Raw genomic sequence first — 18407 nt, forward strand, 5'->3', positions numbered from 1 at the left:
AAACGTCACCTATTCCTTCGCTCCATAGATGCTGCCTCACCTGCTGAGTTTCTCTAGCATTATTCTCCATCTAAACTGGTCGGCATATTCTTCCATTCTTGCACTCCTCCTTGCGCTTATTTAGATCTCCCATAAACTCACCTGGGAGTTTGTTTCACTACTCTTAGGGTTAAGACGTTTATTCTGAATTCTCCACTGGATTTATGAATTAACTTCATTTTTATTAGTTCCTAGTTTTGGCTTCCTAAAAGTTAAAATATCTCCAGGTCTCCCGTATCAAATCCCTATATCATATCTCCTGTAAGAGAACAAACATCAGAAGAAGGGTCTCAACCCAAAACCTCATTCCTTCTCTCCAGAGATACTGCCTGTCCCGCTGATGTATTGCAGCTCTTTGTGTCTATCTTTAGTTTCCTATATCCAAAACACATTCCAGGAAGCAGATGGCTCAGAATTTCTCAGATTTCTGAGTCTTATGTGTGTTTTCTCTCCCTTTATTTTAGAATGCTTGACTTTACATCAGGTTGGAAAATTTCTACATCTATATAATTTCAAAACAAAATGTTTGGTGATACTTGCACTTCTTTGAAGTGCAGATTATATTTTCACAATTATAACAAATACAAAACAACTTCAGATAATCCCCCATAATTATACCAAGTATACATAATGGTCATATGTATACTTAAAAGGAAATAACTGCATTCATTTTGTGTGCTATTTGGCTATTGTCATGCTATCAAGTTGATACCGCAAAGAAGGGACAGAATTACATTTACCACCAGAAGTGTTTGACTATTTTCTTCACTTCCAAAGAGAAAATTGTCAATTTTTATATTTCAAAATTATATAACATTTAGCAGTCTCTGAAGCTTTCTTTTTCAATAATACTTTGATATCAAAAATTAATTAAAAATTAAAGATCTATACGATCTCCATATTAATTGAAACTAGAGCTGGTCAACAATCCTAAATATATTGTTCATGTAAACTGTTTATAGAAACTCTTATCCTATGTATTTTCTGCAGTAATAAGTGATTCTAATGTCTTCGAAGAAGACTGGAAATTATTGACCTGTATCAGTCTTATACAAGAGATATATATATTATTACTCTGTGTAATGTTTGTTTTAACTATACAGAAATTGAACTTAGAATTATGTAGACTAAAATGAAATCATGTAAAGCCTTTTAAAATGTTGTAAAGTACATTGAATGAAAAGTTTACACACAGGACCAAATACTCTCATTAAAGTACTCCAAAACTCGAGGAGGATTTGGATCCGAGTGAGTTTGTCATCTTTCACGAGTCATAGTTATACAGCTAGAAAACAGGCTCTTTGACCCAACCCATCCATACCGACCATGATGTCCCATCTAAACTAGTGTGAATGGATAATCTGTGGCTATTGTGAAACCAATGGATAAAATCGGTCAAATCATGAGTAGTTTAAATATTAATTCCATAAATAAATGAAAGCAAGGCACAAAAAATGAAGAAACAAGGAACTGTTAGAGTTTTGCTAGCCCTTGCTGTCTCCTCCCCTTCCTTAACCCACGAGCTGTCTCCTCCCATCCCCCCACCCTCGGGCTCCTCCTCCTCCCTTTTTCCTTCCTTCTCTCCCCCCACCCCCCATCAGTCTGAAGAAGGGTTTCGGCCTGAAACGTCGCCCATTTCCTTCGCTCCAAAGATGCTGCTGCACCCGCTGAGTTTCTCCAGCAATTTTATGTACCTTCGATCTTCCAGCATCTGCAGTTCCTTGAACACTGTTACAGAAAGCGCTGGAATAACTTGGTGGGTCAGCATCTCTGGATCAGGACCCTTCAGACTGATTCTGTATGTCTGTGTGGGAGGAGGTGGGTGAGAAGAGAACTGGAAAGTAGGTGGGGAGGAGCAGGACAAGACTTTGTGAATTATAGGTGGATATGGTGAGGGGGTTTGATAGGCAGATAGTTGGACAAAGGCCTGAAATGAAAAGACAAAAGGTGTGAGTTAAGAATAGAAGTGTGAATTGTGATGTAGTCAGAGTAAGAAAGGTGAGAGAGGTGTCAGAGATAGTCCAAGTGAATTTGAGGGCAGAGTGAAAGTTAGTGGAAAAATTAATGAAATCAATTAATTCTGCACAGGTGCAGAAGGCAGCGGAGAACAAGTTGGGGTATGGTGTTTGTTCACGTTATAACTAGGACTGTTCGACATAACCATCAAAAAAGTATGCAAGTGCCTGTGGCTACACCTTTAACTTGAGAGGAGTCAAACGAGGAGTAGTTGAGGGTGTGGACGAGTTCCGCCAGGCGAAGGAGTGAATACATTTTTGTCTTTCAAACTCCTATTTAGGCTACTGGATGTAACAAAGATCATATCGTAAGTGATAGGAGCAGAATTAGGCTATTTGGCTCTTCAAGTCTACTCCACCATACAATCATGGCTGATCTATCTCCCCCTCCCAACCCCGCTCTCCTGCCTTGTCCCCATAACCTCCGACACCTGTACTAATCAAGAATCTACCTATCTCTGCCTTAAATATATCCAGACTTGGCCTCCACAGCCTTCTTTGGCAAAGAAATCCACAGATTCACCACTCTCTGACAAAAGAAATTCCTCATCTCCTTCCTAAAAGTCCTTTAATTCTGAGGACATGACCCCTAGTCCTAGACTCTCCCACTAGTGGAAATATCCTCTCTACATCCACTCCAACAAGCCTTTCACTATTCTGTATGTTTCAATGAGGTCCCATCACATTCTTCTAAACTCCAGTGAGTACAGGTCCAGTGCCGTCAAATGCTCATTATGTTAACCTACTCATTCCTGGGATCATTCTTGTAAAACTCCTCGGGACCCTATCCAGTCGGCATATCCTTCCTCAGATATAGTGCCCAAAATTGCTACAATACATAATTTGGTTTTATACCTTTCCACCTTTCGGTTATCGGAACTGAGGAACATGTCACCTGTGTACTAGGTAAAACTGCTCGCCTGCAAAGGTCAATGAGATAGTTACTTACCTGATGATCCACATTGTTAGAGAAAACCAAGAAACTTGGTTTAAAGTATATCCTCGAACACCTTTCTCTGTTACACTGTTTAATTACAATATTACAATTAAAACATAAGGCCATGGCAAGAGCAGTGTAAAAACATTTTGTTTAAGTTAGGTATTATTTGGAGAAGTGGTTGCCTAGTCTACGCTTGGTGTCTGGGGAGAAGGCAGGAGAATGGTTGAGAGGGAAAGATAGATCAGCCATGATTGAATGGCCCAACTCTACTTCCAAAGCTTATGAACATGAAATGATCCTCTACTCTACAAATACAATTACAGGGAGTGGGGTTGCCATCTAGGCTTATCCCATTTGCCTGCAATTGGTCCATTGCCCTCAAAACCTTTCCTACCCATGTACCTGTCCAAATGTCTTAAACGAAACCACCTAGATTAAATGTAGAATCCTTTCTTTCACCTCTTATTTTCAGCGATGTTGGAAGGGGATGAAATGAAGGCCCAGAGTTAACTGGCTGTCCCAGCACACATTCTCCATTCACTCACTTCCTCTACTACCTGCATTTAACGGAATCTGGAAAGCTGATCTTACTTAGCCTGAGGGTCCCAGATTGAGCAGCAAGATCATGAGAAGGGGCAGGGTCTTGAACCATTAAATGGAAAAGCCAGAACATGTCCCGCTGCAACTTCTCTGGAACGCTTTGACTGCAAATTACTTCCAGTTTGCCAAATGCCAAGATCGTACAATGTTTCTGAATATCCCTGATTTTAGAAACAGCTAAATGTATTAAAATGAAATAATTAACAACCAAATTAAGTCAAGAACAAATAATTTAAAGCAGAATGTAGCTTTCTTATCGTCTTTGATGCCGTCCAGCAATTCCCATTAACTGGAAGGGCTTGTGGATCAAGTGCTGAATCCAAGAACAGGTTCTCCAAAATTGTGGTTGTGAGCAAGATTCTACTCCAGTACTGACTCCATGAAGAAATTCAGTGGCAGAATACAGCCAAGAAATAGTTGGCAGAGCACAGCTCAATATGTTCCTTTCACATGGGTGTCCAGAAATTCTGACAATTCTCAGCATGTTATGTCAATATAATGATTTAGATTAACAAGTATTTTTAATTGAAAAATATCAATTACTTTTTTTTTGCCATTTCCAAACCAAGTTCTCAGGATTGAGTTATTTTGGAGTAAAGGTGATGAAGCCACTACAATGGACTACATGAACTAGTTCTGCACTGTTCTAGAGAGCTGACAGCTGACCAATATGGACAAAAGTGGAGCAAACTGATCTGTGCCAGTGTCTTCATAACAAACATAATTTCTCAGGCAGTTTGTGTTAAAAGAATAAAATAATCTTGGCTCAAAATCATTCTCGTGACTACATCTAATCCAGAAGATATTAAAAAAATTAAACGAATTAAACGAGTGGTGAATCTCTGGAACTCTCTGCCACAGAGGGTAGTTGAGGCCAGTTTCATTGGCTATATTTAAGAGGGAGTTAGATGTGGCCCTTGTGGCTAAGGGGATCAGGGGGTATGGAGAGAAGGCAGGTACGGGATACTGAGTTGGATGATCAGCCATGATCATATTGAATGGCGGTGCAGGCTCGAAGGGCCGAATGGCCTACTCCTGCACCTAATTTCTATGTTTCTATGAATTGGCAAATTAAATAGGATTGGCCTATACTTTTTGTTACTGGTAAGTCAGCTAGTCCTTGCATTTATAAAGTCACAGACAGGACAGGAATGATTTACTATTCCAGGATAATGTAGCTTCCGGAGAGGTTGTGAAGTACAGTTTAAATATTACTTGGGATTACCAACACATAATCAATTACTGATTTTGCCTAATGTATAGCAAGATTGTCACCGACTATGCAAAATGAATTTCACTGTATCTAGGTACAGTAAAGATACTAATTAAACTAACAATCTATACTGAAAACAGTTTAGTATTATTAGTGGTCTACTAGCAACAAACCAATTGTAGCAATTGAACACAAGGCTGAAGTGCTTTGGCCCTTGTGTACCCTTGATTAATTGTCCAAATACTGCCAGACGATTTTTCCCCAACAAGAAACAGTCACAATAATGCCCGCTAACACAACATTACAAAAGAAGGGTGGGACAGGGGAAGGAGTGGTTCAGCATGGGCAGAAACTCAACTTGGCCAGCCACTCAATACTTCTTAGGTAAAAAGAAAGCAATACTCTTACACCCCAACATCACGATTGCAACGGGGTTCCAGCTTAATGGCATCTTTTCATCTGCTGGGTGAGAGTGAACGCTTGTGCGACTAGCTGCCGCTCTCTCCAAATTATGTATTATTGCTGTCCCTACTACTTATCGCAATTTGAGCAGGGAATCTATCTGTCAACACACTTCAGCAACTTGTTTGCTGACTTTAATGGAATAACCTGCATATATTGACTATTATTACCTTCGTCTTTTGGTTGTTGGAGCTCATGACCTGACCTCCACTACCTGCCGCTCCTGTTTCTGGCCGCCGGCGTTTGGATTAATTGCTGGCCACAATGAGGATTAACTGGACTGTGTTGTCTGGATCACTCTCTCATCCATACTCGATCCTGTTACACCGATTCTCCAATACTCTGTCCACGATGGGGTTCAGATCCTTCAGCCGCGCTGCCCCTCACCTCTGGAACTCTCTCCCACTATCCATCCGCACCATAGAGTCTCTCCCCATCTTTAAAAACTCACCTATTCAGACGGGCCTATCCCACGTAACTCCACTTTCTATCAAATTCATGGATATGTTTTTTTTTCCATTTGATTTATATATTTGTAATTTGCTTGTTTTAACTGTAAGGTGTCCTTGAGTGTTCTGAAAGGCACCTATAAATAAAATGCATTATTATTATCATCATCTTTCCTGTTGTATATGACCAAAAATGAACACAATACTCCGTGCGGCCTAACCAGCATTGAAGGTTGACGTGGATAGAATCTCCATAAGCAATGGTATGAAAGAATAGTGATAGGTGGCAGTTTAGAGCAGAGATTATATCAGATCAGCCGTGACATTATATGGGAGAGCAGCTCCAGTTCTAATTTGTATATTTGTTAAAGTATGAACTGATTTGCATAAAACCAAACTTGAAAAAAGGTCAGATCTTTAATGATTTTACTTTAAATATTGTAGTAAAATTTACAGCAAAATCAAAACGCAAGACATAGGAATTATTTCCTTCATCAACATGAGCAATAAATCACTAAAATCATTTATACAGAAACAACGTTTGATGGCCTCAACCTGACAATGCATTAAACTTTAACTTATGTGGCGCATCTTTTAACAGAAACTTTAATAAGACAAAAATGCAATGACAAGACAAATTAATTTGTGAATATTTTCATGTTAAAAGTTGTGCATTCAAGAAACAGGAAACAATGCAGTCAATACTGCCTGCGTGATCCTTGCATGAAAATCACAGCTGTCTCAAAAAGACATTCTTTAATAAGAATTATGGCACTTTGAACAATTTCTCCTTCCCTGCCACCACGGTTCAAACTGTTCCTCAGCCTCTCCAACAGATTAGAATCCTCTTTAGTGGTTACTCTATTTCCATCATGGACATGCGCCTTCAAAGGCAGCAGCCCACTTAAAGACCCACTCAATAGCAAGTTCAATGACGTAAAGCAACACATCAAGGAAACAACCTTGACACAAAAACATGAGGGAGGTCTTGTTATTCCGATAACCTGAGCTTTTATTTTGGTCACCAATGATAATTATCAGTTAATTACTCTCCAACACAGTCAACAACTACGTTAGGTTTAGAGATGGGTTCACCATAAAATTAAATAAACCAAAAAATGCAGTCATGCTTCAAAAAATGAACCCAATTATTCGGTCAATGGATCCCTACATATAAAGCAGCTTGAACTCCATGCCCATTGTGGGTGGCACATATTTCATGTTAATATTCCATGGGGCATTATTGTAGAATAAACTATACAGCAGGTACTTTTTCCATGCACACAGGCACAAGGAAAATAGTACCTTAATTATTCCAGATTTTAACGCTACTACCAGGAACACAAGAGAGCAAGCTTGAATTTAAGATTTATTCTCCCTAACACAGCTGACTTGACTCATTTAAGTTTAATGATTTATTGAACTTCCACTTCACAATTAAAGTTTGAAAGCTACCCTTAAATAGTTTCCTGTTTCTACTGTCAACATTTAGATCCATTTATTACAGCCGGCTATTTTGGGAACTAACATTCCTCTTCAACTGCCAATTGCACGCAGCTCCAGACATTTTTTTCGGGAGGTCAAAAACAGAAAATTTGAACGCTCATCTTTTCCTGGATTCACAGATCATCTTATTCGTGTCACCAGTCTGAAATTTCAGAACATCTTGGAACCTGCTATCAAGGCTACTTTACAGTTAGCTCCTGGGGTGGAAGATTGCAACCTTATAACCATATAACAATTACAGCACGGAAACAGGCCATCTCGGCCCTTCTAGTCTGTGCCGAACACTTACTCTCACCCAGTCCCATCTACCTGCACAGACCATAACCCTCCATTCCTTTCCCGTCCATATACCTATCTTCACATGGTCCACCCTGTTTCAACTAATGCAATCAACCGACGTGCACAAACAAATAGATTAAATAGAACAAGTTGACCTACAACTTTAGGCTGTGCACGCCATACGCAAGACAAAGACGTTAGCTCCTGCAATATGAAAAGCAAGGCTTTCAGTTTGTCTCTGAGCTGCTGGTGGCCTGCACTTGGTGAACTCCATGAGTGGCAACGCAATGGGAATGAACACAAACTGAAACATGGTCTGCATACATTCGCTGTGTTCAAAGGGAACGTTACAACATCTCTGACTATAATGCTGCTGGGAATACACTCTGGATCAGGAACTTAAGACAGCATAATGGAACCAAAGCAATCATCAGTTGACAATGCTAAGGCCAGTCAACAGAAGTGCTCGTTGTAGACATTGACTCACAGTACTAGTTACACCATAGCCTTAGAGCCACTGCATTGGAATCAGGAGCAAGCACATTGTTCCTCAAGATGTAGAAACAAGGAACTGCAGGTGCTGGCTTACAAAAAAAAACACAAAGTGTTAGAGTAACTCAACGGGTCACAGGGATGCTGCCTGACCTGCTGATTACTGCACCACTTTGCGACTTAATTCTTCAAGTTAAATTGTCTTATTTAACTATGTGCATTTTACTCTCTGCACTAAAACACATTTACAGATTGTGCTTCAATGCTTATAGACGGTGGTAATTACTGAAGCTGCAACTGATCTCCAGCTGCAACAGCTCTACTCTAATTAACCACTAAATGATGTACAGAACTCCTCCTTTGATCTCTCCTGCAATCCTGATCTAAAATTCTCTTTTACCCTCTACGGTACTGCTGAGATTAAAATATACCACACAGTGGAATCACAAATGGAATGGTATCGAGCCTCATTTGGCACATTGCCATTCTCATTATAACCTGAATATGAACACATAACAGTGAAAGAAAGGTATTAACATGTTAGTTTGCATATGGTATAAGGCACATGATCTCTCCACAGCACAACATCCCAGAAAGTTCTTGGGAGTCAGTTCTCAGAACTCTGGAACAGAGGAGCTGAATCCAATTTGTTTTAAATTATTGCAGATGTTGATTCTATTGATATTTACAGAGATAAAGCGGATTGATTTAGAACTTCACTAGACTTCACCAACTCTGACCGAGCATGGAGCAGCAGTGTCGACAGGCCATCCACCTGCCTGCTTCCAGGCCTGACTTGGTGAAATCCCACTGACACAGCTTTCCACTGTCGTTCGCACTGAGGGGTGTTGCATAATTAAACCCATCCTGCTTTGTGTGTTACAGTTATCCAACAGCGAAACAAGTCTCAATTCACTCTGAAATGCATTGGGCTGCTCCGCTACGAGTTCACCGTTCAGACATTGTTGGTGGTGTGGGTTGTTTCTTTCACGTTATGATGATTTACAATGCCATCTTTTGGATGGCTTCAAAATAAATTCTGATAAAAAAGAGCCACAAAGTGCATTGAAGCATCCACCCCCCCTCCTCCATCTTGAGCTAGCAGTGCTTGGAAGGAAGCGATTGAGAAACCTCAGCCATTACCATACAAGCACTATCAGCCAAAGTTTCAAAGTGACACTACCCAGATCACAATCCCTGGCTCTCCGCCTTATTTGTAACCGTGATAATTAATTCTCTTTTAATAAATAATGCATGTGCAAATTTTTTTTTAAACTGTACATATTATTAGGCTTGAAAACTGGATGATCATTTCACACACTAATCATGCCTGAAAAATAAAATGCCATGATCCAATCACACATCTACTTTGGGCTGAATGAAAGCAAGAGTTCATCGCAGATTCTACCGGACTCAAGTTAATGGTGTCCCTTCACATTTCAAGTTATCGTGCTTGAATAGAGTCAAGTACAATCAATATCACATTGGACCTGGCAACCGTCCACCCATCCTCCTGAGAGGGCTGTGAAGCCATATCTGACGCACACACACAGTCGGCTTTTACTGAGACAAAGACTGGTCGAGAAGTTTCAGGCACCCGCCCACTAGGTGGAGGCTGCCCGTGATCAGGATCTGTAAGGTGGAAGCTTCCTTCAGTGCCATCGCCCCCGCGATGTGAAGGGGGGTAGCCAAGGCAGGCTGGAGGACAGGGTCACGACCTTGTGTCGCCCACTGCAAGCCCTTGTTGATGCAGGGGAAGACAAGTGCACGGGCCGTCATCAGCTCACATTCCAGTTCATTCATCAGCAACGCTCCCCCATCCAAGTCGCCCTTCTTGACCAACACGGCTGGGCTCTCCAGAGCACTTCCCAAAGAGCCCCACAAATTGTCCCGCTTGACCTCTGTCAGCTTGCACCAAGCGTGATGATTCTCAAGGCACCGGCTCAGCATATTCTCCAAAGACACAGTGTAATTTTTCTGATCTGAAACATTACAAAATTGTGTGTATCAAATCCAGACCTTGAAAAACTTTCCTGCACATTTCTTATGAAGGATGCCAAGCTTGGAAATAATTCATCAAAATGCTGCTGGGAGAAGAGGGCAGGCTCAGGATTCCACCAACAGCAAGGGGGAACTAGAACATAATTAGATTTAGGTCGCTTAAATATCAGCTGGTAAGAACTCGAGCCATCCACTTGAGATTCGAGAAGAGAACACAATCTTTCTCCCAAAATAGCATCTCCAAGAAATTACACAAATTTAGTCTTAAGCTACTGTTACGGCAGATAGTGCCGTAACCCACCACACACACACATTTCCAATACTAGACAATATTTTACAATGTTCACCCACGCAACACAACCTCAGAAATATTCGCCAACTTAGCTTGTCAAGGAGCCAATAAGAGCTCCAGTTTCTAGTCTAATGGGCCTGTCCCAATTACGCGATTTTTTTCGGCGACTTGCCGGCACTCGTCACAGTCGCAGCAGGTCGCCAAAAATCTTCAACATGTTGAAAATCCAGCAGCGACCAGAACAAGGTACGACTCTTTGGACAACCACTAACAACCATACAGGCTTCACCCCGTGACATGTCGCCAGGGTGTCGCGTGTATGGTCGTGAGTAGTCTCCTCAGTCACCCAAAGAGTCGTACCGTCTTTCTGGTTGCCACTGAATTTTCAACAAGTTGAACATTATTGGTGACCTGCAACGACCTATGACGGGTGCCGGCAGTCGCCAAAAAAGTCACGTAAGTGGGACAGGCCCATAATACTACAAGGAAACTGCTTATGAACAGTGGGCTTACCAGGATTCGGATTCTTCTGAGCTACATCCAAGAGGTTGGGGCAGAAAACAGCAAAATCAAATTGACATGGCTGAAAGAAACCACAAATCAGATTATGTTTTGAGCAGTAAACATTTCCTTTTCCCTACTTTCATCTGCCTGTGCCAAGCACCAACCCTGGATAAAAGAGGGACATTCCTTATAACCACCTCCCATGTCTAATCATTGAACAGCCATGGTCGTTGTTGCAACTCCCAAAATCAGCAATTTGACAATGCCATAGGGGCAATGATTACATCAAATGCGCGTTACTTTAGGAAGCTAACTTGTGACATTCACTTAAAGATTATCTTTCCAACACAAGTAACATTACATTTTTTTCTATTATTTGTAGCTTACACAATTTGGCGGAAAAAAATATATATTCCCCTCTCTCTTTATTGTAAACTTCACTGGAGTAGTACAATGTTACTAAGAAGGTTAAAGAATTGTTTTGTCAACCCAGCAGCCAAAAAAAGATTCAGAGCTACAAGAAATTTGTTCAGGAAGCTACACAGAAATGGTTCATATTTAGCATTCACCCTCACCGAAGGACTGACAACACAGAGGAGGGTTACTGCAGCTGACTCAAAGTTGATATTGATATCACAATTGATATCAGCAAGCTCCATGGCAAAAAACGGACTAAATACGATCGGTCTGGATTGCAGGAGGCAAATTAGCTGGTCTGGTAATTAATGATGCTGATCCTGTCCTTTAGCTCATCCCCACATTCATTTCCTTTACCAGTGGTGGTCTTGCCTTCAATCTTTTCCTTCTTTAAGATACTGATTTAAACCTACACATCCAACCAAACGTGGCATCTGCTGTAATATATCTGGGTGGAAATATTTGGGGATGAGGACAGATGCCAACCTGGTGGGATTGCTTTGGCAGGATGATGGATGCCAAGATTGCAGGAGCTGCACTCATCCAGGCAGTGGAAACATCTCATCACACTCCTGACACGTGTTGACTTAGAACTTGGGGAGTCAACAGGCAAATCACTTGCCAGATCTAGTTTCTATCCTGTAACTTGCAGTAACCGTGTGCGCTTGGACTGGTTACATTTCTGCTTGGTTTCCAATAACCTTTTATCATCGGCATATTTCTAAAGCCGATTTTCTCAGCCACAATTAATATTAGCCAGCTCCAAGGCTAAATGCGATCGGACTGGATTTCAGGAGGCAAATTAACTCCCAGCGCTGCCTCAACAAAGACAGTAAGGAACAGAACAGGATGTTTTGGGGGAGAGAAAGTAGAGGTCCCACCCAGACAAGAACTTGAGTAACTAGAGAAGGAGTGCAACATGTTATCACTTTCCCATAGCCCCAGCATTCAGCTCAATGCATCTGCTGCTCTATGGCAGGGCCCACTAACTGGGGGTCCGTGGCCCTGGGAGAGATTGGCAATGGTCTGTCACCCACACGAGGCAGAAGCTGCACTAGACGCAAGAAGCTGTTTTAATTTTATTCCCATGCCCAATCCTCACAACCCTGGATGTCCAAAATCTATTGATCTTCATCATCCAAGACTGGAATTATTCCCCAGCTGTGGAACTGTAAAGATTCATAATCCTCGGGTGAAATGAGACTCCTGGATGGATGAGGGAGGGAATGGATGGGTAGTTTGAACATGCTTGCCAGGTTAATACTTCCCCATCCGTGTACACTGCACCATGAATGTGCCGACTTCAAAGCTCAGGTCGTCACAAGGTGCCAGCACGCATTGCTGGCACTTGACAGGATCCAGTGGGTGGTGCAGACACCAGTTCACTGGGGGTCAGTCCCAACACATAGACACGGGACCTGCCCAAGCAGCTGACGTTCTTAGCCCAGCAGACTGGCCCAGCTTAGCGGCCGGTGTCATCTGGATAACTTTCCACACACAGACACACACACTCTCCTTCTCTGTTGTAAAGACAACCAGCCAACACACAAGCCCTTCAACACTGGGATACTACCATAAACATCAAGCAGGTCTTACCGCCAGCAGCTTGAGGAGTGCAGCAGCATCTCTCTCGCCTGTAGTGTTGAAAAGCAGCAAGCGGACCACAGGACCCCTATCAGAAAAAAGACAGAATCCAGGAAAACACCACACAGGTATTGGATACTTCAGCTGAGAGGAATGGGCAGCAACCCTTATAACCCTCCCACATAGAGAGTGTTACTTACTTCACTGATTTAGCTTCCTTCGACGATTGCTCCCGAAACCACATGACACAGGCCTGAAACAAGAATGGAGTTAGAACGCTCTCGTCAAAGAGCATCAATTCCCCACAACATATAGACTCTCCTCCCTGCTGAAATTCATTCCAACTCCCCTTCTCTCCAAAACACTGCTCAATACAACCCCTCCCACTATCCACCCCACAGTTAAGCACAAGTCCTGAATCATGTGTCCCATTCCTGTTAAGGAGATCTTCTCAGGGCAGCAGCGGAACTTGTGGGAAGAAAAGATCCAGTTATTGTGGCGCATGTGGAAAATGATTATGTGGACAGCACATAAGGTGGAGGTTCTGTGGAAGGAGTATGGAATGGTAAAGGTCACAATTAAAAATTACAACCACAAGGCAAGTCGGGAACAGATTGGCGCCATGTCAATTATTTCAGAGCGTTGACAACATGGCTCAAAGCTTCATCTGGGAGAAATGGGTTTTAATTCATGGGATAGGCTGGAAAACGATACTCGCAAAATGAATAACTACAGCTATGTAAAAGGCTTTATACATTTGGGTGCGTGTGGTGACAGCAGGCAGGCAGGGGGGAAATAAAGGAAGTCAAAACAAATGGATAGGGTGGTGAGATCGGTAAGGATAATCAGAGTATTTGGCGCCTCCTTCAAAGAGAGTGAGAATAGGTCCCATCAGCTGGGGAGCTACGACCCACACACAGTAGCTCAGCTGGTGAGAATGTTTATGCTGAATGACCCATGCCCTGGGCATGTGCAGTTGTAATACCGAACTCGCTTATAAACAACGCATTTAACAAAAGTGGGACAATAACAATCTACAAATAGATCAGGACTCTGAACAAGAGGCAGGGGTGCAGGGCTAATTCTTAAGGGCATGGAAGGGTTGGTTTTGTAGATCATTGCATGGAGGCTATTTTACATTTAATTTTCTAAAACAAGAAAGTATTAATTAGCAGGAGACACAAAGAAATGCAGATGTTAATTTACACCAAAAAAAAGTGCTGGAGGTCAGGCAGCATCTCTGGAGGACATGAAGAGGAAGCAATGATTTAATCATGTTGCTTTTAGAAAAGATTAATTGCAACATAATAGAATATTGCATAAAGCACTGAAATTAATTTAGTTTAGCTCAAAATGATTTTCTTAAGCCTATACAAAGCACATTACACAGGTGTGAGATGACTTTAAAAGATTAGAAAATTGTATTAAAAGAACCAACAAGGGAAAAAAAAGCAATGGCTAACACTTGAAGACTGAATACATAGCTTGGAGCAAACATCCCTCCAAAGCATAAACACTCAAGTGGAAAAGTTGTCCAGACGTCACAAACAACGTCATTTAAAGGCAGCATTAGATTGCAGGCAAAGGCTGAGAATATTGCCAAAACCAGCAAAGGCTCTGTGGGAGCATGGGGGCAGCAGAGAAGATGCAAGCAATGTTGACAAGCTAGGTTAATTAGCAGACATGGCAAATGGAATTTAATGTGCACAAATCCAAGGTCATCAATTTTGTAGAAGAAAAACTAAAGTGAAGTATGTCTCAATGACGTGAGATTAAAACGAGTTGATATTCAGAGAGATGTGGGCATCCTACTGCATGATTTACTGTAACTGATGTGAAGGAACAGCTAGCAAAGAGTCTGTTGGCCTTTACTGCAAGGTAAATGCGAAGATAACATTTGCACTGGCTGGATGTCTCAAAACACGGTTCTTTCTTGCCTGAAGAAATGGTCCTGACCCAAAATGTCACCTATCCATCTTCTCCAGGGACACTCCCTGACCCACGGAGTTACTCCAGCAATTTTTTTTTGTAAACCAGCATTCCATATTTCTACATCTCTCCTTTCTTAGTTGGTAATTAATCTTTACTGACATAAAAGATCAGCCGTCGATTTATTGAATGGTGGAGGTGGGTGTATGTTGCCGCATTTGGGGTTTTGTGTGCAGTTCTGATAGTCACATTACAAAGGAGAATGTGGAGGCTTCGAAGAGGGTGAAGGAAACATTTCCCAAGATGTTTGGCTGGGTTAGAGAGTATTAGCTTTAATGAGAGGTTGAACAAACCTGGATTGTTTTCTCTGGGGGGTGGAAAATCTGATAGAAATATGTCAAGTTATGAGAGGCATAGATAGGGTGAACAGTCAGAACCTTTTTCCCCAGGGTGGAAAGTCATAGGCTAGAGGGCATAGTTTTAAGGTGAGGGAGGCATAGTTTAAAGGAGATGTGCTGAGCAATTTTTTTTTTTTTTTTTTTTTAAAACAGAGTGGTGGGTGCCTGGCATATGCTGCTTGGGGCGGTTTAGTCTAGTAGTTTATTGTCATGTGTACTGAGGTACAGTGGAAAGAGTTTTTGTTGCGTGCTATCCAATCAGCGAAAAGACTATATGATTGCAATCGTGACATCCACGGTGTACAGATAATGATAAAGGGAATAAGATTTACTGCAAGATAAAGTCCAGGAAAGTTTCATTAAAGATAGTCCATGGGTCAAGCTCAGAACCCGCTCTTTATTTGATGGTTCAGTTGCCTGATAACAGATGGTGGCGGCAGATACAATAGTGTTATTTAAGAGGCCTACAGAGAGGTACATTTATATATAGGATCAGGTGCCGGCAGAAATTAACTTATCTTGGCATCATATTCCACACGTATGTTGTGGGCCAAAGGGCCTGTTCCTGTGCTGTACTACTCAATGCACAGCCAAACTTCAGCAGCTTTTCCCCTGCTCCGGTGAAGCAGTTTCTGGATTTAATTTGCAAGTGTGCACCATGGGCAAGTGAGTGATGGAGCTCAGTGTGTTGGGGATTGGGGGTAGTGGATGGATAGCACTTGAGCAAGATGCCTTAGAGGCAAGCTTTAACAGCTCAGAAAACTTCTGTATGAGGAGCTGATAAGGTTTGTGGCACTCAACAAACCATTCTGACACAAATACAGACTCTAAGCAGCTCTAATAAAGATGCAGACCCCATGTTATGCCAACAAACCTTTATACTACCAATCGTATGAGCACCATCAATGTAATATGTCACAGAGCCACGTTTCAGGATCTGCGAACGACCCAGCCATTCAGTATTGCGTAATCCTGGAATAAAATCAGAGACAAAAGGTTCACATGTCAAGTAAATCCCAGATCATCTTGTGGAGAAACATGCACTTTCATTGCAAATTCTTCATCTTCCACAAGAAATCACTCAAACATCTGGTGGGACACAGGTAGCACCTCCGCAGTCCCTAGCTCATAAATTCTGCAGCTAACGTCTGTCTGCAGCAAACGTCTACCCCTTCCGTACTCCCAATCCACTTAGGATCGTTGTCACTCAGTCCAATGAAAATCATTGCTCTCTATTCCCTGGTGATGGAGACACTCCTCCCTGGAATAACACCTCCAAACCTTCCTGTTGGATCCACAAGCCAAGAGTGACACAAGAAACAAGTGAATCCTATTCATCATTAAAGGTAAGCAAACTCCAACAGCAATAATAACCAGTGGAAAGAACCAAGCCAATTAATACGGCAGTCAGTCAAACAGATCTCCAGTGTAATTTATGTTCAACATGGACTTTCTCTTATCCTCTTCAGCTAACTTGCATTGCTGTTGTCATGTTACTGGATTATTAAGCAAGGGATCTGAACCACATGTGACCAGGCATCATATTCACATCCCACCATGGCAGTTGGAGAATTCAAATACATCTCACTAAATAAATCTGGAATTTAAAATCCTATGACTGTATTGGCAACATTTGAACCACTGGATTGTCGGAATCAACCGCCTGACTTACGAAATTCCTTTCAGGAAGGAAGTGTGTGATCTTTACCCAGACTGGTCCATACGTGATGTCTGACCCACAGCAAGGGGAACAAATCTTAGCTGCTCTCTATGATGGCCGAATGGCCTGCTCCTGCACCTATTTTCTATGTTTCTGTGTGAGATTCAAGGTGCAGCTCTGGGGTTTATTCAGCTCTAAGTTTATTCAGGAAAGGACAAAGACTGCCCTCACCAGCAATGCTCACATCATTGACCAAACCTGATAAAGCTTGAATACCATTCCAATTCAAAGCTCCAACTGCTCAGCTGGTTTGGCAACTGGATCATCATCTGCCCACATTGGTAATAGATTCCAGACTACAAGAATAGTGAAACCAAAGTAATGTGGCCAAACCTCAGGTGTTAATTATAGGAATTAACCGAATACATTTGACTATTTGCTTGAGTAAAGAAGAAGCTAATTGTGATCTAACTCATGCATGTAGAAGACAAAGACGTTTTCCCCTCCAGAATAAAGGGGCATGTTTACACTAAAAGCTGGGCCACCTGGGAATCAAACCAGGAAGAACTGATGCAGGAATCAGCTTGGTCCCTGAAACCAGCCTTGGGCTGATCCGCTTCCTGCAGCACTGGTTTGAAGCCAAACCACCGCACATCAACTTACTGTAAATATATCCCGATATAAATAACTCTGCTTTTCCATCTGAATGCAGCTTCTGTAACACGATGCTCTTCCAAACCATGCTGAATTGCACTTCTATTTGAACCCAATGTCATAAAATGCCCCACAGCCCATTTCAGGGAGCAGCATGAATTAAAGAACCTGCAAAGACTTGGTGGGCTGAATGGTGTTCTGCTTTAACAGTCTCTCTGTGCTGGGATTAAGCTGTAGTTATAAAGTGATTTACTACTGAAGTCCACTAGAAGGCAGCACCTGCATAAGGCTGTGTTGCAGCAGCTACTGTTGATCTGTCCTTTTCCTCACCATGCACCCACAGACCATCCACTGGGGTGCAATAACCAAGAGTACCATTATCACTCGATCCTTGACCAAATACAAAACATTGTGCGTTCATCATCCCACCAAGAACATATGGTAAAGTTGTGCGTTGCTGCCAGGGGAAGGGAGAGATGGGTGAAAGCCAGGCACGTGCCGGCACAGTAAGCAAGGTTGGCAATGCCTACCCCGACTAAAATTATAAAATGGTAATTATTAACTGACTAAAATTATAAAATGGTAATTATTAAATATAAATAGCAAAGGCATGGGAGAATTATACCTAGCTAAGAGATCGATCTCTTAGGTAGGCATAATTCTCCATGCCTTTCATCCGCAGTACATGTAATACGCGAACGTTTGTGCCGTCAACGCTGCTTTAAGCCGTCAATGACAAGGGGAGCTGACGGCAGCTGAAATTCTGCCTTTACACCGTGGACTGCATACTGCGCTTGGCGGGTTTTTCAAAGATGGATTGTCATTATCTTAAGAGTATCTTAGGAAACAAAGAGAGAAGAATGGAGTTTGTGTACCAATAATGTGGTAAGTAGATTTCTTGGTGCTAAATGTTTTTTAAATACTGTATTTCCCGGCAATGAAGATGCTATCTTTTACCCAAAAATAAGGCAAC

The 18407-nt window shown here is 41.9% G+C and overlaps 1 protein-coding gene across 2 annotated transcripts in view; it reads right to left on the bottom strand.

Annotated features, from left to right (window-relative positions):
• Positions 1 to 6116: 6116 nt before the first annotated feature.
• fpgs (folylpolyglutamate synthase) overlaps positions 6117 to 18407 on the bottom strand; it is a 30732-nt gene continuing 18441 nt past the window's right edge. For both annotated transcript variants that reach the window (XM_055660067.1, XM_055660068.1), the window contains exons 12-16: positions 15995 to 16092; positions 12994 to 13046; positions 12806 to 12881; positions 10802 to 10871; positions 6117 to 9977 (exon numbers count right to left, since the gene is read on the bottom strand). In XM_055660067.1, coding sequence (XP_055516042.1) covers positions 9556 to 9977; positions 10802 to 10871; positions 12806 to 12881; positions 12994 to 13046; positions 15995 to 16092 — 719 coding nt within the window. In that variant the 3' untranslated portion in view covers positions 6117 to 9555. The remainder of the gene's footprint in view (positions 9978 to 10801; positions 10872 to 12805; positions 12882 to 12993; positions 13047 to 15994; positions 16093 to 18407) is intronic.

Source organism: Leucoraja erinacea, chromosome 31, assembly GCF_028641065.1.
Source record: "Leucoraja erinacea ecotype New England chromosome 31, Leri_hhj_1, whole genome shotgun sequence".
Classification (NCBI taxonomy): Eukaryota; Metazoa; Chordata; class Chondrichthyes; order Rajiformes; family Rajidae; genus Leucoraja; species Leucoraja erinaceus.